General features: G+C 43.9%; 1 protein-coding gene across 1 annotated transcript in view; it reads left to right on the top strand.

The window, feature by feature from the left end:
* Nucleotides 1-23,764, top strand: part of DTWD2 (DTW domain containing 2) — a 330,650-nt gene that overhangs the window by 216,835 nt on the left and 90,051 nt on the right. Inside the window, exon 5 of the mRNA XM_040343967.1 lies at nt 17,337-17,529. Within this exon, the coding sequence (XP_040199901.1) occupies nt 17,337-17,529 (193 nt within the window). The remainder of the gene's footprint in view (nt 1-17,336; nt 17,530-23,764) is intronic.

Genomic DNA, 23,764 nt, shown 5'->3' with positions numbered 1-23,764 from the left:
ATTTACGCTACGCCGCCGTAACTTAGGGCGCAGGTTCTTTGTGAATCCAGCTTCTGTATCTGAGATACGCTACGCCCGCACAAAGTTACGGCGGGCTATCTGAATCTAGCCCCATGTGTCTAAGTAATACCACTTCTGTATGCTGTGATGTACTCTAAAGCAGGGCTCAAAATTTGTGGTCGCCTCCTCGGATTTGGCTAGGAGTTTTATGTCCTGTGCGAGCGCCACTCAGACACACACACATTGCGGCCAGTCTCTTCACAGGCTGGCGCGCCGTCCCTTCACATGCTAGCACAGGCTAGCAGCTGATTGGACAAAAGCGCCCGCCCGGGACCCCCCCCTATCCACCTCCCATAGGCCAGTAAAAACGTTACCATGCCGCCCGGGACCGCCTCTTCACCGCCCACTGTCCAATGGAAATGTGCCTCCAACTCCTGCCCGGAACCGCCTCTCACAGCGCTACGATCCTAGACGCCGCCCGGGACCGACCCTCTCTACCTCAGACCGCCCCCCTCCACCTCCCACACATCCAAGGAAGTGCACCATGCAGTAAATGGTATGTTTAAAACAGATGTGCGGTGTGATGTGATGTTCTGGAGGCACAAGGAACCTATTTGCTGGAATGTGGTGGGGGGGGGGGTGTATGGGTAATTGCAGATTAAGACTAAATCATCCCCCAATCCATTATACCTATGCCCCCAATTCTGCCCCCCCTCCCCCAATCTATCATGCTTATGCCTCCAATTCCATCCCCCTCCCCCCATTCTATCGTACCTATTCCTCCAATTCTGCCCCCCCCCATCTATCATACCATATGATAGATGGGGGAAGAATTGGAGACATAGGTATGATAGAATGGGGGCAGGGGGACGGAATTGGAGGCATAGATGTGATAGAATGGGGGCAGGGGGACGGAATTGGAGTTTTTGGGGGGGCGCAAAAAAAAAAATTGCAGCCTCACTGTGCCCATCAAATGCAGCCACTGTGCCATCAATTGTCACCACCGTGCCATGCCATCAAACGCAGCCACTGTGCCATCAATTCGCACCACTGTGCCATGCCATCAAATGCAGTCACTATGCCATCAATTCGCACCACTGTGCCATGCCATCAAATGCAGTGACTGTGCCATCAATTGTCACCACTGTGCCATGCCATGAAATGCAGCCACTGTGCAATCAATTATCATCACTGTGCCATGCCATCAAATGCACTCACTATGCCATCAATTTGCACCACTGTGCCATGCCAAACGCAGTCACTGTGCCATGCCATCAAACGCAGCCACTGTGCCATCAATTGTCACCACTGTGCCATGCCATCAAACGCAGCCACTGTGCCATCAATTGTCACCACTGTGCCATGCCATCAAACGCAGCCACTGTGCCATCAATTGTCACCACTGTGCCATGCCATCAAACGCAGCCACTGTGCCATCAATCATCACCACTGTGCCATGCCATCAAATGCAGTCACTATGCCATCAATTCGCACCACTGTGCCATGCCATCAATTGCAGTCACTGTGCCATGCCATTAAACGCAGCCACTGTGCCATGCCATCAAACACCGCCACTGTGCCATCAATTGTCACCACTGATCATTTACAAGGGCGTGTTTAAGGGGCGGGGCAAGGTAAGGTTTGGGTGGGGCAACAGGTGGCTAGTAACTTTAAGGCCAGGCTAGTAGCTCAGGACTTGAAATTTTGAGGCCTGCTCTAAAGCCTTATACACACGATCGGATTTTCCGCGGACAAATTGTAGGACTTTTGTCTGAAGGGCGTTGGCCAGGAATTTGTCTTGCATACAAACGGCACACAATTGTCGGCCAACAAACAAGAAACAACATGTTTTTTCAGCGCCACCCTTTGGGCAACTTCTGCTGATGTGTTTGGGGAGCATTGCTTCCGAGCATACGTGTTTGTACTTTTGTCCGACGGACTTGTGTACACACGATTGGAAAATCCAGCAACAGACAACTGTCCACGGAAAATTTTAAAGCCTGCCATCCACATTTGTCCGTGGAAAATTCGACAACAATTGTCTGATAGAGCAAAGGGTTTGTACAGGCAAGTGAAAAATTATATTTTTTCATTGCATGAAAGTGTCCTTCCATTTTTTCCAAGAATATTTGCATTATGTTTGGATAATGATGGATCCCATTAAGTCTGGCTTAACATCTTTTAACATGTGCGCACAATATTTCACCATGCACATGTTGGTACAATGTGGTGCCATTATGTTTGGAAAGGCACTCCAAACACAATAATAGAATACACCTCTGAAGCAACTTTTGATGCAACTTTTTTTGCAAGCACTGCAATGCACGGTAAAACACTACTGTGCACTGTGTTTAGGCAGCTCATTCATTTAAATGGTGGGCCAGGGCACCACATAGAAGAACAAACCTGCACTAATGTAGTGCCCAGCTATTTACAATTGTAAAATGATTGGCACATTTCAAGGCAAGGCCAGCCAAACTCATTACTTGTCCTGACCACCTAGCTCAGTCTGAGCATGAAAGTAATAGCCAAGGCTGCCATGAGAGAGTCTCCAGACCTCCAGTCACCTGAACTGTGTTCTAGTAACTTGAATTAATAGCAGCATTTCAGCATCATCCACTTCTTGGGCATGGCTGTCGTGCCCTTTCTGTTTGATTTGTTTCCAGTCGGCTAAGTAATCTGCCCTTGGTCATTCTATTTCTGCAAGGCTGAGAATTATTTTCGAAACTGTGTAAGGAACAGAATAATTTTGCAGCTAATGTGTGAACATTTCACGTTCTTTTTTTGCTGCTTAAATGATTGCAGGCAGACGCTAAACTGTGAAAGTACAGGCAGCATTATGGAACAACATATGTATGCCATTCCTCAGGCAGTCTTTGCCAGGTTTAATAGTGTACCACTGAAAATGTCATTTTGTTTGTGTCTTAATAAGGCATTACAAGGTGAATGCTGCTGAGATACCACACTTTCCCCACTCACTTGGGTTAATTCATGTTTCCTTCAGTCCTTTTATATATTACAAAGCCATAAAAGTTTCAGATTCTACACCGTAGTAAAACAGCAATAGTGTCTGTTAATACTCTAATATTCCTCTATTCCAGACTGAGATTTATATGGCATGACTGTGTTTGTACTATATTGTACTTGAAGCACAGATAAAAGGCCATTTATCAAGGGAATACATTTAGTGCTGAAAAACGCAGGGTTGCGAGGAAACAGAAAATGTTAAACTGCAGGGATTATTTACCAACTGGTGTTATTGGGAACTAAAGTGGAGACCAGCTTGTGTTTGATGGCAATAGCAGCCATATCTCTGGTGTTTGTGATTTTTGTACACACTGCAATATGGTCTAAAATTCGGGATTTTCCTAGTTATCATGACGGAAAATCTGAGTTATATGATGACAGGAGGCGAATATCTTGCATTAATCTTTCTTTTTAATGCTCATAGCAGAAAACATAAACATTTGTTTCTTTACATTTTTGAGAAAAAACTTCATAGAACTACAGTACCCAGATGCCCCATGGACCCCTCCCCCATGTCCTTGACTCTATATAAGGGGCTGTCTGGGTCTCCTCCTCCTCTTTCTTTATGCGACGTTGGTAAATCCAAAATTTCTCGTAACCTTGCCGTAGTAGACAACACGTTCCACTGTGGTCTGGAGATCTGTCCCCGACGCTGGGAGTAGGCCAACCTGGCCTCATCGACAGTAATACCTGGAGGATGCTCCGACGGTCATAACAGTGCTCAACTGGAACAAAAACAAAATAACCGTCATACTGGAACTCCAGAAACTTTTCTTATCTTCCGCATAGGCGTAGACTCCACCCCTCAATAACCTGAAACGAGAAAAGACATCGTGATAGGGTGGGTAGGGTGGGAAGATATTCGCCTCCTGTCATCATATAACTCAGATTTTCCGTCATGATAACTAGGAAAATCCCGAATTATATATCAGACAGGAGGCTTCATATCTTGCATGTTTAAAGCTAACAGACTTAATATGATACATGCAACAATGTTAAAGTACTGAAGAGGAAACATGACTTTGAGGTCGGAAGTAATAGCGACGAAACGTCGTTTCTGACGACCAATCCGCCGCTAGTAGGAGGTCTGAGAGAGAACCGCCCGATGTGACCACCTTAGTAGCCATGGCCCCTCTGGTGGAATGAGCTCCGAAGAGCGAGATGTCGATCCCAGCCATTTCCATGGCCGTTCTCACCCATCTGGCCAATGATGCTGAAGACACTGGTAGGTGGGGTTTCACATAAGAGACCAGTAATTGAGTACAAATGGGCGACCTCAGGGTTGCGGTCCGATGTTCATATTGCTGTAAACATCGCACCACGCAGATGTGTGGGTGGTCAGTGAAAAGGGGATAGAATACTGTCTGTATTCCCGTTTTCGTCCGACGAACCACAGAGAATCTAACTCCTTCTGGCAGGAATTGGCGTCGGGATATGTCAAGAGCTCTAACGTCCGAAACCCTTTTTATGGAAATAAGGCATAAGAGGGTAGAAAGTTTGACAGAAAGTTTCTTCAGAGAGAGGGCCTCATTGTCCCCCCACGAAGTGAAGAGTTGTAGAACCCGAGAGACATCCCAAGTGGATTGATACCTTGGTCGGGGAGGTCGTTTGAATCTCACTCCCCGTAAAAGTCTACAGACCAGAGGGTGTTTACCCACCGGTGCTGCGTCAACCTGACAGTGATAGGCCGATATGGCAGACCTATAGACATTCAGGGAACTGTAGGATCTACCTGTCTCATACGCGTCTGCTAAGTAGTTCACTACCGCTGCTACAGGTGCATGAACGGCATCAATCTGCCGTTGATCACACCAACGAACCCACATGGTCCAGGCAGATCTGTACGCCGACCTAGTCCCGGGGGCCCAGGCCAGGGCGAGGAGATCTCTAGCCGATTGTGAAAAATTGATGTCAGTGGTTCCGAACCCGATACTAACCATGCTAGCAGTGGGAGGTTGCCCTCCAGCAGCAATGGATGGCAACCCTTGGACTCGTTTGATAGGAGCTGAGGTGAGAAGGGAAGCAACCGGGGGTAATCGATTGACATTCCCAGCAGAAGGGGAAACCACGGTTGCGTTGGCCACCAGGGGGTGACCAACACCACCGTCGCCCCTTGGGTCACTACCTGTAGAAGGGTTCTGGTGATCATATTGAACGGAGGGAACGCGTACTGTGTCCCTCTCGTCCAAATTTGACGGAATGCATCGACTGCCAATGCTTCCGGATCCGGCCTCCAGCTGTAAAAACGGAGTAGTTGTCTGTTGAGGCGGGAAGCGAAAAGGTCCGTATGAAAGGGACCCCACATTGTTTGCAATGTCAGGAAGACTGAACGATCCAGTGACCAGTCGCTGGAATCCGTCAGATAACGCGAGTTCCAATCTGCGACTGTGTTGGAAATCCCGGGGAGGTATTCCGCTACCGGAGTGGTATTTATTGACAGACAGAATTGCCAGAATTCTGACGCGATGTCTGCTAATATCTTGGATTTTGTTCCCCCCAAGCGGTTGACATATTGAACCGCTGCTATGTTGTCCATGCGTAAGAGTACGCATTTGTTGGACGTATGTGGAAGAAAACTTTTGATCGCAAAGAATGCTGCCAAAAGTTCCAAAGCATTTATGTGGAGGCGAGTTTCCTCCACTGACCATTTCCCCCCGGTGGTGATTTGTCCGCATCGAGCGCCCCATCCTTGGCGACTCGCATCGGATTCTATGATCACATCTGGGTATGAATTGAAAATTGTTCTGCCGTTCCATTCTACTGCGTGGCGGAGCCACCACAGCAATTCCTCCACTGCGTCCGAGTCTAATGAGACTTCGTCTGCGTATCGCAAGCCCTGGCGCAGATGGAGTGTTTTTAGGCGCTGTAGAGCGCGATAGTGTAAGGGTGCTGGGAAGATTGCCTGAATAGACGCCGATAGAAGGCCTACTATGCGAGCAATCAACCGCAGGGATACCTGTCCTTTGCGCAACGTGGCTCTGATTTCTTTGCGAATCAGAGCTAGTTTCGCCTTCGGTAAGAGGAGCAAAGCCTGTTTGGTGTCTACCAGAAAACCCAAGAATTCCATCTCCTGAGATGGTACCAGAACGGATTTCTTGTAGTTGATAAGGAATCCGAGTTCCCTCAGCAAGGACACCGCCCATTGACTGTGTAGGGTCGCTTGTGTTCTGGAACGTGCCATGATCAGCATGTCGTCCAAGTAGATGATTAGGCGTACCCCCCTGCTCCTCAGAGCAGCTACTACTGGTTTGAGTAGTTTGGTGAAGCACCAGGGGGCTGATGACAATCCGAATGGAAGGCAGGTGAACTGCCACATTCGGTCCCGCCACAGAAATCTTAGGAAAGATTGAGATTGCTTGTGCATAGGGACCGTAAGGTATGCGTCTTTTAGATCTATTTTTATTAGCCAGTCTCCCGGCCACAGGAGGTCTCGTAACAGGTGAATACCTTCCATCTTGAAATGGCGGTATGTCACGTGTTGGTTGAGTTCCCTCAGATTTATGACGGGGCGGTAGCCGCCGTCTTTCTTCTTTACTAGAAAGATGTTGCTGACGAAGCCATTGGAGAGGGGGTCTACCTCCTGAACCGCTCCTTTGGCCAGCAGTTCCTTGAGTTTCTCGTCTATTAATTCTACGTTTTGAGTAGCAAAATGAATAGGAGGGGGTATGACATTCAGTGTTGGGGGAGACACGAACTCTATCCGGTAACCCGTTACCGTCGAGAGGATCCATGCGTCCGCCGAGATCGTGGACCAGGCGTGGGAAAAATACATCAGTCTCCCCCCCACCTGTGTGTGTGGAAGCGTATGTAGAGATAAACTCACCGGTCGGTGGTCTCGATCTGGGGAATCCACGTCCTCCGCGTCCTCTCCAGGGGCGTCCGCGAGGAGGGAAGAAGGGTGGTGGTTGAGCCATCGGCATGGTGTACGGCTGTGGAGCAGGAGCATACTGCTGGTTTGGTCTTGCATAGGGCCTGTACTGAGCCATGCGGCCGGTAGATCGCCCTCTGCCTCTACCGGCCTTGCCAAAAACCTTGCCCGGTTGAGATTTCCGTAGCGAGGTCTGTGCCTTGTCTAGGCTTGAAAATAAGCTGACAAACTTATTTATATTTTTTATTAGGTCATCACCGAATAGAAGGCCATCGGCGGATGGTCCCGGTTCGTTCTCAGCGAGATGGCTTAGTTGGGGGTCCAACTTCATCAATATGGAACGTCGGCGCTCCACTGAGCAGGTCGTGTTGGCAGTGCCCAGCAGGCATATAGCCCGTTGCGCCCAGCCCCTAAGCTGTGTCAGGTCAACAGGTTGGGCTGCTGACGCCGCCTGTTCTGACAAGTTTAAGATTTTGGTGAGCGGACCAAGGAGGTCCAAAATGCGGTCTTGAATGACTTTAAAGGACCGCTCGATGCCTTTTTTGGCGTATTTCCCGGATCTCGTGAGATATTTAAGTAATACCGGGTCTATCTCTGGGGTGATAGCCACCTTGTTTGCCACCTGAGGTCTGGGGCATTCTGCCCGCAATTTATTGCGGTTGCCTCTATCTAAAGACCGTCTGGTCCATAATTCAAGATATTGGGCCACATGAGGTAATGGGGTCCAGTCCCCTGAACGAGGATGTGAAATCTCGTCCGGATTAAACAGGGATTGCCCCTGGGCATCCAATATGGCATTTTGCAACACTTCCGTGTTGGCATCCGCCGTAAACCCCGTCTCCTCTTCCTCACTTATGTCAGAGTCAGAGGTCTCGGCGTTGTCAGACAATTCAGATTCGTCTTCAGACGTGTCAAATGAATTTGGTTTAATGCGCCTAGCGGCTCTTTGCCCTTTTATAATCTCCTTGGGGCCCAAGGGTCGCATGTGGTCTGGCCTGTGTGAGGCCTGGCAGGTCTGGTCAGATCCTGCTTGGGGCACATTATAAACTTCCCCTGCCGGGGAGTCGAGGTGCACTGACAAGTGCTTCAACTTTTGGGATGCCTTGCCCTTAGTAGGGGGGCAGCCCGAGGTGGATGGCACTGGTACCTGGTGTTTTGCATTAGCTGTCAGCGCTGCATGGATTGATTTTGAAATCAGTTCTTGAATTTGAGTTGTGGATAGCAGATGCGTCGCATCCATATCCACTACCTCTTTTGCCAGTCCCTCAGTATTTGCCATTTTACCACTTTTCAATCTTTAAATATATATATTTTGCAATCTTTCTGGAACCAGAGAGCTTGTCAGGGATAAATCACTGACACTCTTCCACTGTTAGTTAATAGGCAGGGCGGGGGGGGTTAGAGCACTCTATTCCCGATTGGCCTAGTCAGGGATAGTGTGTCTAATCCTTGCCCCCAAGTTTAGTAAGGTACCTGACCGAGGTATCTAGCAGCAGCCGTATCGTCCAGCGCTCCCCTGTGCTCTCCGTCCGTACAGTGAGAGTCAGGGGACGGCGCGCTGCTAGAAACTCCTCGGCCGTAATCTCGCGAGATTACGGCCGAGAGCGTTCCGATAGGTCGGCTGACGGTGCAGAGGCGTGTCGAGGACACTCGTCGCTCGGCCACGCCCCCGTGCAGGAGAAAAGCCCGCGAAGCGCGGCTAAGTGAAAGGGGGGGAGGGAAGGTGGATGAGGAGAGGGCCGTGTATTACGGAGCCTGACTAAGCCAGGATGTCAGTCAGGGTAATACACGGCTCGGAATCGCGGGATTCCCGCGGCAACCTGTAATAGAATACCTACTAGATACCAAAATCTACCTTCATTACTCTAAAATACATAAATAAATACATCAATAATAAATCAATATTAAAATCAATAATAATTAAATCAATAATGACAATCAATATGACACAAAGAAAAAGTTGTACTTATCTCTATGCCATGAGCAGAAAGAAAGAGGAGGAGGAGACCCAGACAGCCCCTTATATAGAGTCAAGGACATGGGGGAGGGGTCCATGGGGCATCTGGGTACTGTAGTTCTATGAAGTTTTTTCTCAAAAATGTAAAGAAACAAATGTTTATGTTTTCTGCTATGAGCATTAAAAAGAAAGATTAATGCAAGATATGAAGCCTCCTGTCTGATATATAATTGTAAGTCATTTTATAAATTGTGTTGTATCTACTGCATATAGGCATTTTTGAAATGTTTGACGTGACCTCAGAATAACATCAGAAAACAGAGTTTCAGTAAGAGAAAAAATGTGTAACAGAAAAAAATAATCGTTTAATTGCCTTCTCAAAGTTTAGGCCGCAAGCAATGGCACCATCATCCAAAAATGCAATTTTGTGTCAGTGTAATATAGGTAGGCATATATCACTTTCTTAACAAAATACTATAATAATCTGCACCAGACTTACCAGCTTGTAAACCCAAATTCAAATAAAGTTTCAACAATCTGCATTTTTCTGTATACTGTACATTTGCAAATACTGTATATGTGGAAGCCACAAAAAAAAAAAAATCATGTGGGCCATTAAGCTCAGATACCCATAAGCTCCCTGCCTGCAGACCCCCACAACTACTGGGCCAGGGTTGTGGGGCCTTGTCCTCATCAACATGTTGACAGGGTACTTTGGGGGAAGGTCATAGCAGGTATGTGGCTTGGCATTTTTCTTGAGGGGGAAGGCACATGCTTGCCCTTCACCCTTTCATGGCCTGCAAGGCTTCATGCTTGGATACAAATCTGATATGGATTTTGGGAGGGACTCCCCCTTTTTTTTGGCATGGGTTCCATCATAAAATCCATCCCAGACCTGAAGGGCCTGGCATGGATTTGGGGGTGGAAGGGGGGGGGGGACGGACGCTTGCTTTTTTATTTTGTTGACTTTTGGTCAATCCTATTTCTTGAAAAAAACAGAACTGAATGGAAGGGTTGTAAACAGATGTTGTCCATTTACATCCGTTTGAACAGAACAGTACGGGGACTTGATTAATTAAAAAAAAACAGACCTAAACCACAATGGACATAAACGGATGTTCATCCATTTACATCTGTTAGCTCATAGAGATGCATTGCTGTTCGTTTTTCATCCACAATAGATGAAACACGGACAGATGGAACATATGTAATGATATCATGTACTGGACACATCAAAAGGTGTAGATAGCCGCCATGTTGTTCAGGATTCATACATCAGCCATGACAGTCTTGCAGAACAGTTACACATTGCAGCAGTGATCTTACCCCCCTCCTCCTTTAATTCATTGAATTAATAGACTTAATTTTAGCACAATTCAAAATAGCCGTTATCTCAAATTAGAGACATCAGAAGCCAAATAATCCAACAGTTTCAAGAATGCAATTGGGAGATATGAATAGTAGTATAAAACTATGTGTAAGGGAGGGTCATTATACTGTCATCAATCCCGGACAACCCATGGACACTCCTTGGCCGTTTTATTGGTCAAGGGCATCTGTCACCACCCCTTTGATCCCAGAGAAAAAGGGACATGCCAAAGCAGTTGTCAGTTCTCCTTTACCATCAAATCAGGAATATCTTTTGATAACCGATAACACCTGGCTCATCCATCTCTGATATCTCCCAGGACATTGATTTCAAGTATCCTTCCTCCTCAATTCTGCCTTGTTCCTCTGTTGCTGTATTATGTATTTATTTCTTTGAAACACCTTTTTTTTCTGTAAATAGTTTATTTGCATACATTTTGACCTTTTCATTATTAAAACCCTATTTTGAAAAGTGTTAACCTTGTCCCTAAGCTATTATTGCAAGCTAACCAAGAACCTGCCTCTTGAAGTGTGCTACTGAACAATAAGGCCGCGATTCAGATACATTGTCGTATCTTTGAGCGGGCGTAGCGCATCTCATATGCGCTACTCCGACGTAACATTGAGAGGCAAGTACTGTATTCAGAAAGCACTTGCTCCCAAAGTTACGCCGGCGTATCGTAAATGGGCCGGCGTAAGCCCGCGTAATTTAAAGTAGCAAGGCAGTGGGCGTGTTGTATTGTAATGAAGCGTGACCCTATGTAAATGCATTTCCGATCGAACGGCGCATGCGCGCGCATGCTCAGAATCACATCGCAAATACTCCCTAAGATACGTTGACTCAATACATTCGACGTGAACGTAACTTACGCCCAGCCCCATTCACGTACGACTTACGCAAACGACATAAAATACGTCGCTGTTCCGACGTTTCCGACGTCCATACCTTAACATGACTTACCCCTGCTTTATGAGGGGTAAACTTATGCCGTACATACGCCTTATGTAAACGGCGTAGCTAAATCCAACGCGCACAAGTACGTTCGTGAATCGGCGTATCTAGGTCATTTGCATATTCGACGTAAATCTACAGAAGCGCCCCTTGCGGCCAGCGTAAATATGCACCCAAGATACGACGGTGTAAGGAGACTTACGTCGGTCGTATCTTGCAAAATTCAGGCGTATCTCAGTTCCTGAATTAGTGCATAGATACGACGGCACGCATTTGGACTTACGACGGCGTATCTGGAGATACGCCATCGTAAGTCCTTTCTGAATCCGGGCCTAAATCTCTGAATATAACGGTTTGTTTTCTGCACCAAAATCGCATAGAAAGTAAGTTATATGGTTTTCAATGGCACAGTTCACACCAGTGCTTGCAGTCTAGTGTGTTCCAGTTCCTGATTTTTTTTTTTCCTGCACTGACTATACTAGAACACTGTTAAACACATCAAAAATGCAATGGAATGCATCAAAAACGCACTGAAACACACATGTCCTTATTTAAGGTTAAGAAAAATAAATCCTGTATGGCCTGCCTAAAAGTGGGACTGCACAGACTGAAGAATATACAGATTTATTACCTCTTTGGGTCTGAGGTGTTACCATCACTGATGGTAATATCATTATGTGATGATCACTGTAACAAATTGCCCGCAGTTGTGGTACATGTGAATTTGAGGTGGTTTGTGTAAAGGCGATCTATGGCGTATAAGGGGAATTTGTGGCTTCCCAGATGAAGTTACACAAAACTGCTCATTCTAAGCACAGACCTCAATAGATATAACTCCTTTATATCTACACCTAGTGATATGATTAGCCCTCCCCTCCCCACTTACATCTGTTGAATTTTATATGATCCCGAAGCTGCAATTTTGGTGCAACTATTTGCATACATTCGTTCTCCATCGACATTTTTTATTGCTGGATAATTGGACTTCAGTCAGTTATGTAGGTTGTGGTTTTTATGTGGTAGAGCGACTTATTCTTGCTAAATGAAGGAATAAAAAGGAAATAGATGACTTCTATTTAATTTGAATACCCCATTTGAAGAGTGCCTCCCAGCACTGCATCATTCGCCCTCTATTGAATTGTCTACACATAAATTTACAGAAAACAGAGGCTAAATTTGCAGTGTGGCAACAGTTTTCTTAATGTTAGAGGAACCTTTCATACTCGAGACCCCCAATCATTTATCTACTATGTCGTCATACCCCCATTTCCAGACGAAAACATCACCAGCCATGTTTGGTGCAACAATTACTTTAAATCATGTCCTTTGCATTGATTTACTTTACATATTGATGACTAGGATCAAAACTGTTAAAATAAACACATAAGGATGTTATTATAAAAATGGCAAATCACAAATGCAAAAGCTAGCTACAACTATTGAGAGAACTACTGACAATGTTATTTTCATTTCATCTAACCCATCAAATCGTTATCTCCATTTTGATTTCAAGTAAAGCAGGCAATCCAGTTTATATTGCTAAATGGAAAAGAAATTCCCATTTTAGAGAGTTGTCATAGGCATAGATGTCCCCTTTTGAATATTTCTTTTTATCTCTACCTTTGATGACAAATCAAAAAGTTTTGATTGTTTCTAAAGTGTTAAGTCTCTGCGGCAGTGATCAGCAGGACAAACATAAAAAAGCAAATCTCAGACTGCTAATCACAGACAAAATAAGCTTGACTAATGCTGGCCGTACACTATACGAAAAATCGGACAATAGCGATTTTGAAAAACAACGTTTTCGGAAGGGCTAAAGATAATACCATTATGTAGTGACCAAATTTCGAAAGATAAACGTGTGTGCATCATTTGATGTCATAAGCATATGTACTACTATTATTTTGCGAGAAAGCCACTAACCTTACAAATTTTGTTCATTCAATAAAAATATTTAAAAGTTTTCAATCAATCAGTTTTCAATCAAATTTTTGGGGTTAAAACCGATAGTATTTTATTAGATTTTTCGTATAGTGTATGGCCAGCTTGACTCAATGCAAACCAAAAAAAAATATTTTTTGCCTTTACATTTTAAATTATTTAAAGATCTGATACCATATCCCCGTCATTTGGTTCCCATACGCCCAATTTATGAGCCCCTGGTTAGGAAACCTTGCCTTAATAGCAGAAACTTTACTAAAAATAGCTACACTTCTGTGTTGAATTTGCATTTAGCCCAGGTTTACTGGGTTAGAAATTAGGTAAGTTTAGCTGAACTTGAATGATTTCAACCCAGCAATGCAGTCCGACTTCGGGGGCGATTTGACAGACATCTGTGTGGGTTCCTGCACAGATGTCTATTCAAATCCCTCCCGAAGTTGCGCCGCATCGATTCGGACAGTGCTATTGCTGGCAATATGCATGCCAAGTCGGTCCAATGTGAACGTGGGCTAAAAGTTACTTTTGTTTAGCTGCTTTAATCTGAAAATGCCTAATAATACAACGTTTCAGATTTGGTCTTAAATGTTTGGTTTGGATTTTGCAGGCAGGATCAGATCGGAAGGCAGCGATGTCAGCGAACATGTCCGCTGTCATCTGCCGCTCCATAGAGGAGACTTGAGGATCCAAAAAGGTCCGCCTGAAAAACTGACCAGATCAGACAGCCGTGTGAAAGGACTGCCCATTTTTGCCTGTTTTTAAGCTGCCATCACCCTAACAAAGCAGGGGTGTGCTTTTTGTTTATAGTTTACTTTTAGGTGGAACAAAACCAAAGAAATTCCTGGCTCAACTTGGCACCAACCTGCTAACCAACTGAATTGTCCTGACTAACATTGTATGTTAAAAACTACAGGTTTAGTTTGCACTCATTTGCACATGTGTAAGCTACAGAGCCTCATCAAGGCACCTCAGTATCTGTAGTCCTAACTCTAAATTTTGAGAGCTTCCACAGTCGAAGCACATGCATTATAATGGATAGACAGAGGGCAGGTGAGCCCACCCCTCCTTAAAGGCCAGGGGCACCCTTGGACACCCAGACTTCCAGGCGTAGACAGCCAATTAGAGGCTTGGCCTAAAGAAGGTTCACACTGCCCGTATAGATTTTTTTTTACTGCAGGTAGTAATCGTAGCTAACAACAAAGGGGCGATCCCTTGCATTTTTACAATGCAAGTCACTGTCACCACCCTCCCCCTTTTTTTTTTACTTTAATGGAATGCCACAAAGTGATATTTTATTAGTTTCTATGAATGGCAGCTCAGCTGCATTGCATAAAAACACAGGGTCAAACAAAGACCCGATGAACAAAATGCAGATGTGTAGCATTTTTTCGCACTATGCTACCCCTCTGCTGACACGCATAAGGAAGTACAAGCGGGAAAACCATCATTTTCTGTGTGCCCTTGAGAAGAACTGCATTTTTCTTATGTAGAAAAAAAAGCTCTCCACTGAAGTGTGAACTGGCCCTAAACAAAGATTCTTCTATTTGATAGACATTTTTCTGCTGCTGTAGATATGTTCAAATGTCAGCAGATGGAGGCACCTGAAACTTCTGAAAGGTACTTATTAGGTTTTCTTAATTAAAATATGGATGAGACAGCACAGCAGAGCATTCTCAACTAGGGTTCTTCCAGAGGTTTCTAAGGGTTCCTTAAGCTGGTGCCTGCATTGTTCCAGGGCCAAACCAGTACCATGACACCAATGATCTTTTTAGCTGTCTCAAAGGGTGTAATGCTGATCACAAGTGTAAGGGATCAAATTCCTTCCACTGACCATCCTTGTAATGGGCATATTTGTTACCTACTCCTAATGAATTGTTTTAAGCAGGGGGTTCTGCAAGGCCTAAAAAGGTTAAAGGCTGGTTTTAGATATATTCAGGTGAATGGGGAAGCATCACAAATGCCCTGCACCTACACGCAATGCACTGGGTTTCGCCAAGATTGTCGGAAAAAACGGGAATGGGGCCTGAAAAGCTATTGTCGTGTGTTTTTCATTAAAGTCTATGGGACCAAAAACCTCCAATCGGCCCAAAATAAGCAAATTTACTTTTTTGAGCAACAGGCATTTTGCTAAAGGTGACAAAATGCTTATATGGCAACAGGGGCCAATAGGGAAATTAATGGGATTTTGCTTGTTGAGCGTCTTGGAGCTGCAGATATCAATATAAATCCTACGTTCACAAGTTATGATTTTTTTTTTCTTTAGTTAACAGCAGATGCTTTTGTAGCATTTATAAGCCAGCAAAGCAAAAGCTGGAATTTTCCTTTAACTGCCAGGTCAGTACACCGTACTGACGTACAAAAGTGCCCGCAGGTGGCCAGGTCAGTACGGCGTACGGACCTCATTTCTCCATCTCCTATATATAAGCTTATTGTCACTTCAATGACCATAAGCTTATATCCGAATTGTTCAGCAGACTCTGCTGAACAATTGTCTAACTCTGATCAGCGTATTACAACCCGCTGATCATAGTTATTAACCCCTACCGTCACTCCCCCACCCACGCCGCCGTCTCCCTGTCCCCTGCCTCTCCACCCCTGCCGCACCCTTTCATCTAAAACTGCCCCCCACTCTCCTCTCCTATCCCCTTCACCCACCTTCTCAGCACTAATTACCCCCCCTCCACCCGATCCGACCCCCCCCCCCCCCCGCAAAACCCACTCCCGCAGCTACCATCATTGCGAATATATTGATAAACATTTGTGCAAATACCACAGGGTCTAAACAATCAGTAGCACCTTCTCTCTATTCTAGAGGGCATATGCTTTTATTTGGGGGGTCTTTCACAAATTCTGAAAGCTGTAAGGAAAAAATGTAAACCTTCTGATTTTTTATAGAAATTTGGATATTTACACTTTTGCGTCAGTTCAATTTTCACCATTTCGCAAAAAGGCGCAATGTTACTACTTGCCGGTCGGCTCCCCTGCGCGAGAGCCCATAGCTATACGTCGGCTCTCGTGCAGGCCACTAGGGGCACTGATGTGCGATTGCCGCCGGGCACACGCGATAGCTCGTTTCAGAGAGCGGGGACCGGGAGCTGTGTGTGTAAACACACAGCTCCTGGTCCTGTCAGGGAGAGAAATGCTGATCTTCTGTTCATACAATGTATGAACGGAAGATCAGTCATTTCCCCTAGTGTTAACCCCTTCACTGCCAGTGGCATTTTTATAGTAATCCAATGCATCTTTATAGCACTGGTCGCTATAAAAATGCCAATGGTCCCAAAAATGTGTCAAAAGTGTCCGAAGTGTCCGCCATAATGTCGCAGTACTGAAAAAAATCGCTGATCGCCGCCATTACTAGTAAAATAAAAATATTAATAAAAATGCCATAAAAATACCCCCTATTTTGTAAACGCTATAACTTTTGCGCAAACCAATCAATAAACGCTTATTGCGTTTTTTTTTTTTACGAAAAATATGTCGAAGAATACGTATCGGCCTAAACTGAGGAATTTTTTTTTTAGATATATGGGGGATATTTATTATAGCAAAAAGTAAAAAATATAATTTTTTTTCAAAATTGTCGCTCTGTTTTTGTTTCTACCGCAAAAACAAAAACTCTTTGAGGTGATCAAATACCACCAAAAGAAAGCTCTATTTGTGGGGAAAAAAGGACGCCAATTTTGTTTGGGAGCCACGTCGCACGACTGCGCAATTGTCAGTTAAAGCGACGCAGTGCCGAATCGCAAAAAGTGCTTGGGTCTTTGACCAGCAATATGGTCCGGGGGTTAAGTGGTTAAAAGTTACAAATATTCGTTTTTTATTCACTCAATACAGGTTAAGCTTTTATATTTAGTAGGAATTTTGTCAAATTTGCTGTGTTTTTATTCGCTAATAATGGGTTTAGTGTATTTTTGGCAAATGTATTGGTTTGATAAACATTTGCACAAATACCGCAGGGTCCAAAAAATCAGTAGCATCTTCTTTCTATTCTACTTATCATGTGCTTTCAGAAAATATATGTTCTGTTTTTTTTTTCACTATTTCTGAAAACTATAAGTGAAAAATAAAAAACAAAGGAAAAATTGCAAAAATGGTCTGGCCACCTGAGTGTACAAAATGGAGCACAGAGCAGATCAAACTTTCCTGGGGATTTTAATTTTCAAAAGCATTAACCTTTTCTTACAAAGCATTTTCATATTCATTATTTTACTTTTTGTGTTTAGATATCCAGAGCTTGCAGCTGTCTGCAGGAATCCCGGTACTTTTCTCCTGTATCCTGGAGCTGAAGCAGCTAATTTGGAAGAGCTGTCCCTAGCAGCCGATCAACAGCCACACTCCCTCATCATAATAGATGGCACGTGGAGCCAGGCCAAAGATATATTCTACAAGAATTCCCTTTTCCGACTGCCAAAGCAGGTAAATCAGAACTATTCTCCTATAAAATTAGTGTGTTTGTGTTCCTAAGATGAAATATCTTTTATGTTTATTTATAGTGTAGCCATATTCAAGATTCATGAACAGTTACAAGACAATGACAGACAGTACTGCCGCCTGCTTATACGTCTGTCTGACGGTGTCATAACTCTGCACCTGCGGGTATGATTTTGGAAATATATTTTACAGTGTACTCAAAAGTCAGGCTGCTAAGTTATAGCAGAAAGGGGCACTGACAATTGAGTAGTGCTGTAATTTTTAAATGATGTTTAACCTCCTGTGGACTATGTTCAGCAAAGGAGTGAGATCAAACACTCTTACTGACCCTCCCAGACAATTGCTCACCAATACCATGATTTATGGCATTATAATCAGACTGAACAGAGTCTTGCAGTGGGCATGACATTGAGATGGCAGAAACAAATTGTCAGTATTTATGTATTCATACTCTTCTGGGGTCAGGGTGAGGAATGGCTGTTGGCACTCTTTTGTATTTCATATATTTCTGACCGTGTATCTGTCATCTGCTCTTCTATAAGGACAAACGGCCCTACCTTTTAACCGAATCACAAAATTGTTGTTTATATTCTGTTTTTCTGACAGTTGTTATCTACCTGTAATGCAGCAGATAAAACTTTTATTTGCACAGTCTTGCTCTACTTATCGTATATTGTAATCAGTAAATATTAGACAACATAATAGGGGTTATTTACGAAAGGCAAATCCACAAGTGAAAACTACAAGTGTACTTCAAATTGCAATAAAAGTGCACTTGGAAGTGCAGTTGTTGCAGATCTGAGGGGGACACATAGGCATGCGCACAGGGTGTGCCAGATGTGCCCAGGCACACCCTAATCACCCTGTGCTGCACAGATTCCCCCTGCTGCTCGGCTCAGAGAAAGGGATTCAGGAATCTCTGTCCTCAGCCCCTTTCTCTGTCTCAAGAATGAGATATCGGGGGTCTGTTTAGGGCCCTGATATGTGACCAAAGCCCCCTAATGGTGCTCCTAAAAAATAGTAAAAAAAAAAAAAATGATCGTAAAAAATAATAAAAACAAACTACTGACAACAGTCCCTGCCCACTGACACCATCCACTGTCTACTGACATTACCCTACTGCTATATATATATATATATATATATATATATATATATATATATATATATATATATATATATATATATATATATATATGGGTTAGCTCGGTAGCGGGGTGTGTGACCCCTTGGATGGGTTCACCACACACTGAATTATACAGACTGGCAGTCGAAGACGGTTGAAAACAAAGTTTTTGGTTTATTTTCCATCTTGCTGGAAAACAATTGTAAGCATCCAAACAGCATAAACAAAATTAAACATAAAATAAATCCTAGCCACTCTGGGCGTCTACCTTCCACACAGGAACCTATCTAAGGAGTCTGGCTCAGCCTAGCGCTGGGCAGACAATGCTGGTCATACAGCACAAACAGTAGTCTTTTGAATATTTATAACACAGGAAAAAGTCAATGGTCTCCTCACCTCATCAGGAGACTTTCTGGCACTGCTCTCCTACTCACACAGCCTTAGGAGTGATGCAGCAACCAAGTGGTAACCCTCTGGCTACTTATAAAGGCCTTGATTGCTTCATTCTGAACAGCTGAAGCTTTTCAACGGCCCCTAGCCTTCCTCTGGCTACGTTTGCAGCCGACGCCCGATAACAATCTGTGTATCGTCTAAACAAGGCAGAAATGTATGTCCCATCAGTGACAACACCCACAGATTTACCTGACTTCCTGTCACAATATATATATACGCATGTGTGTTTGAGCTTTGGAGTGCATACCCTAATGTAATAGGCTGTGCACACCTATGGGGGGGACATGCAAGGAAAATAAAAAAACAGAATTTTAGTTTGCACATGATTGGATGATAAAATCAGCAGAACTTCTCCTCATTTCAGATCTACCCCTGAGATTTACAGCAACTGCACTTCCAAGTGCAATTTGCACTTGTAGTGCAAAGTGGACTTGCCTTTTTGTAAATAACCCCCAATGTGACCATTTTTTGCTGTTTTTGGTTACCTGCCGGTAACATCCATAGAATAGCTCTTGACACTTCTGAACAGCTGTTCTTAAAGGAGAAAATAGTCAGAGAGGTTAGTAAACCTTGCCTGATTGCCATTGTGTCTCCCAAGATAATCTGATACGAGTAGTGTCACTCCCCCTTTTTCCATTGCTATAATGAGGAATACTTGTTAGGCCAGATTAAGCTGTTTATAGCAGTAACTAGGCCAAAGATCATTATAAGATGATCGGACGTTGTATGCATGTCGCTCTGTAGGGTTGTCACCTGTCTGGGTTTCAGAATCATGTGTCCGGGTTTCAGTCCACCTGAAACTCAGACACATTATTCGGACTTGGCTGTGGGTCACTGTGCCAAAGCTGTCCTGCCATGGCCATGTTGCGAGATCAGGTATTTTGCAATCCTTTCCTATACATACATCATACGCTCCACACGTATATGTAAACTTTGCACCCCTTTTATGCATATATAGTAATACCCTAGAGTTTTTTCACCTTAATGCATCCAGGTGAAAAAACACCTGTCAGTGATCGGCCCCCTTAGCCCCCCCCCCCCTTTACTTACCTGAGCCATTTCATTCACTTAGTGGAGACATGCTCTCCCTCTCCCAGCTCTTGATTTGATAGATTGATAGCAGCACAGCCATTGGCTCCCGCTGCTGTCAATCCAATCCAATGACGCAGGCACTGGGGGCGGGGCCAAATCTGGCATTCGTGTCTATGAATGCTAACACTGGACTCGCGCGTGCACACGCAAGGAACCCCCCCGGGAGAGCGCTTCTCCTAGGGGGTTTTCTGATGTGGGGAGGAGCCACGTGAACCTCCGGGGGACCCCAGAAGAGGATATTTTTGGCCACTCTGTGCAAAACGTGCTGCACAGTGGAGGTAAGTATGATAGGTTTGTTGTTTAAAAAAATAAAAAACGAGCCTTTACAATCGCTTTAAAGAAATTTAAAAGGTAAAACAGCACCCCTGGTCCCCATTGCACTTACCTCTGTAGTAATGGAAGAGTTTTATTTTATTTATTTATTTTTAATGATTGTGCTGAGATGTATATAAGTCTGTGAGACTTTTACTCATGGCACAACAATCTAAGTATATTTTATGAGTGCAAGAATGCAATTTAACCATGTCCTGTAAGTCCCTCCCATTGTTCATGCAATTTTGCCACACCCACTTTTTGCTGCTGTGCGCCCTACATTACCAATCTCCTTGGGGAACCCAAAAGTGTCCCAGGCCTTTTACAATTCTATAGTGTATACTACAAAAAAAATAGGCTGTGCGCCATTAAAGTGTTTGGGTTTGGCTTAAAGAAAAGGTGGCAACCCTAGTTGAAGGTAGTCTGTGCATTTTGGAATAAAAATATTTAAAGTGTTTGTAAACACTTGCATATGCCCAGTGAAGTGACTAGCCTCAGGTGAAATACAGAGATTAAACAAATCTTTTTACATATGCTGTACCGATTTATCTGCAGTTTTCCAAAGCACACATTTTACACAGCATCTTTTTTTAGGTTTTCTTTTCCTTATTTTTACCTTGTGATCTGGCCAGTAAGTTTGAAAACAGGATCTCTTGCAAATATAGAAGTTTATAGTGTTGAAACAAACCATTTATCACTGGCAGGGGTGCTTACAATGACCCACGTTTATTTATTCATGTAAAACTTGTATCCCAAGATTTGAAGGATTGGTAAGCTGCAATATATTACATTTTTGGTTTGGTGTTTATTAATACGACTTTAAGTAATTCTCTGTAAAGCAGTCCATATAAAAATAAAAGTTGCACAATCTCTTTTAGGGAGCCACAATTTTTGTGTCTTCGGTGACAGGCAGACACCTTCAAGCTGATAGCTTTTGGTGAAAATAAATATATCCCAATCTTTATTTTCTTCTGAATACAGACTCCAATAATATACGTCTTGTTGACCCCTTCACCACTCCCATGTGTATACCTGCCAATATTATACTTCAGGATGTTGTGTTCTGCTAATCTGACTTTGAAACAGCCTTGTACTCAGTTCCCTCATTTGTCCAGCTGATTTCTTTGTATATCATGGCACACTATTAAACAGAGTATCTCATGCCTTTCTAATACATGCAGTGGTTCAAATATCTATATTACATAAGATGCCTGATATGTGTCTTACATGGTGTGCATTATGCCTCATTTACATGCAGTGTTTTTTTTTTCTATTATGCACTCATACCTCTGCCACAAAACTCACACTTTGCTGCACACCTCTACTACAGGCAGTGCCTTATACCTGAACAATAGGTGGATTACGCTAACCTCTGAATAAATAAATTTGTACCTAACCAATTCTATGACTGCCGTGAAAAAATGTATATATTATTGTGAGGAATCCTTGTGAATGCTTCTCCCAGCCTTTGTGGAGTGTTTTAATTGATTGGTTTGTATCCAAAATCAATCCACTCCAATATCTAAATCAGGCCTCGACAATCCCCGGGCACCAGGTCGCAATTGCGACTAGAATTAGTGACCTCGCGCCTGTGGCGGCACAGCTGGGGTACCCTGTCTACATGCGCACCCTCCGGCCGCGCCGACTGGTAATTGAGACCGCGGCCTTCTGCAGTCCTCTTGTGGTGGCCGTTGGTATAACAAAACAACCAGCAATGCTAATGGAGCTTCCCTGCCTGTTTCCATCGCCTTCCCTTTTAAATCGGCGATCAGCGAGTTATAGCGGAACTGCGATATTGCGGCAGACAGACACTAACTGACACTTTTTGGGAACAAATGACACTAATACAGTAATCAGTGCTAAAAATATGCACTGTCACTATAATAATGACACTAGTTGGGAAGGGGTTAACCAGTGTTTTACTGTACTCTGTGAGGTGCTTTTACATCCCTTCCGCCCCCTGTCAGAATGGCGATCTGGTTTGTTTACATAAGAAGATCGCAGTTCTGTGTCTCTGCCTTATGATAGGTTGGTGCCAGCAGATATCGGGTCCCTGGTATCCGCCGATCAGCTTCCGCTGTGTGTAATCACAGATGGAGTGAGCCGCCAACTGCCTGGAAGTGCATGATCACGTATATATATGTACGCCCGGGGCATGATGGTGCGGTAAGGTCATAAGGGGCATTGCCCCCTGGATAATGTCACCCAGTGACTACGTCCTATGCCAATATAAGTAGTGGCGCACCCAGAATTAGAGCGTGAGAGAGTGTCGAGTCAACAGAAGAACAGAGGGATAAGACAGTGGAGAAGATTCGGCAAAAGAGCGAGAAGACAGTGCAGGGAGCATTGTCAAAGTCACACCGACTTGTGTCGGACCAGTTAAGACTGCTTTCATAGAGAAATATTGATTTTTACACGGCATGAGCTTCCAATGTCGGAGTGTTTGTCGTACCAGTGTGAACCCGGCCTTAGGCCCCTTTCACACTTGTGTGACTTGTCCTGCGACTTGGGACTGCAAAGTTACATGGCAAGTCGTTCCCCATGTTTTCCAATGAGTACCATTAATTTCTGTGCGCACCGACTTCAAAGTAGTCTCTGTACAACTTTGGTCCAACTTTGATGCGAGTTGACACAAGTTTACACAGGCCTTCCCTAAAATTGGGATCACAAAATCGCAGTAAAATTGCGCAAATTTGAAGTCGCTGTAGTGTGAAAGGGGCCTTAGGGAGATTTCCTTTTACTTTCCCATCCTGTAGACTCAGCAGGAAGTTCCCCCTTTTATTCTTTTCTGGTGTCAACTCAAACTTTTGGATTTATCCACCCTTTTATTCCTCTCTCAAATGGTGATCGGAACAATTGGAATGAGTGAATCTCTCTAATGGGGACACTGACATCAATAAAAACCTGTTTTACGCTATTACTATATCCACATCCAAAAATGCATTCCTTTAGTTATTATTTAAGTACAAAAGTATAGAAATTCATTTTCTGCATTCACAAATGTACATTTTTTTTTTCAACCCATGATTTCTTGTGCTAAAAGTAGTCTGTCAGCATGGTGTTTTCAGCATAAACTAAGGGTTATTTACAGTTCCATTCACTTTGTAGCTTTAAGTGGTTGGATAGTTGCAAATATTGATGTGCTTACAGCACTTGCTTTCCTTTATAGCATTTTGAAATGAAATTGCACCATGGTGCATCATCCCAAAACATTCTGAAGTCTTGATCATGCATTTT

The sequence above is a fragment of the Rana temporaria genome, chromosome 1, assembly GCF_905171775.1.
Source record: "Rana temporaria chromosome 1, aRanTem1.1, whole genome shotgun sequence".
NCBI lineage: Eukaryota > Metazoa > Chordata > Amphibia > Anura > Ranidae > Rana > Rana temporaria.
The sequence above is the reverse complement of the archived record's forward strand: the minus strand, read 5'-3'. Positions and strand labels throughout refer to the sequence as shown.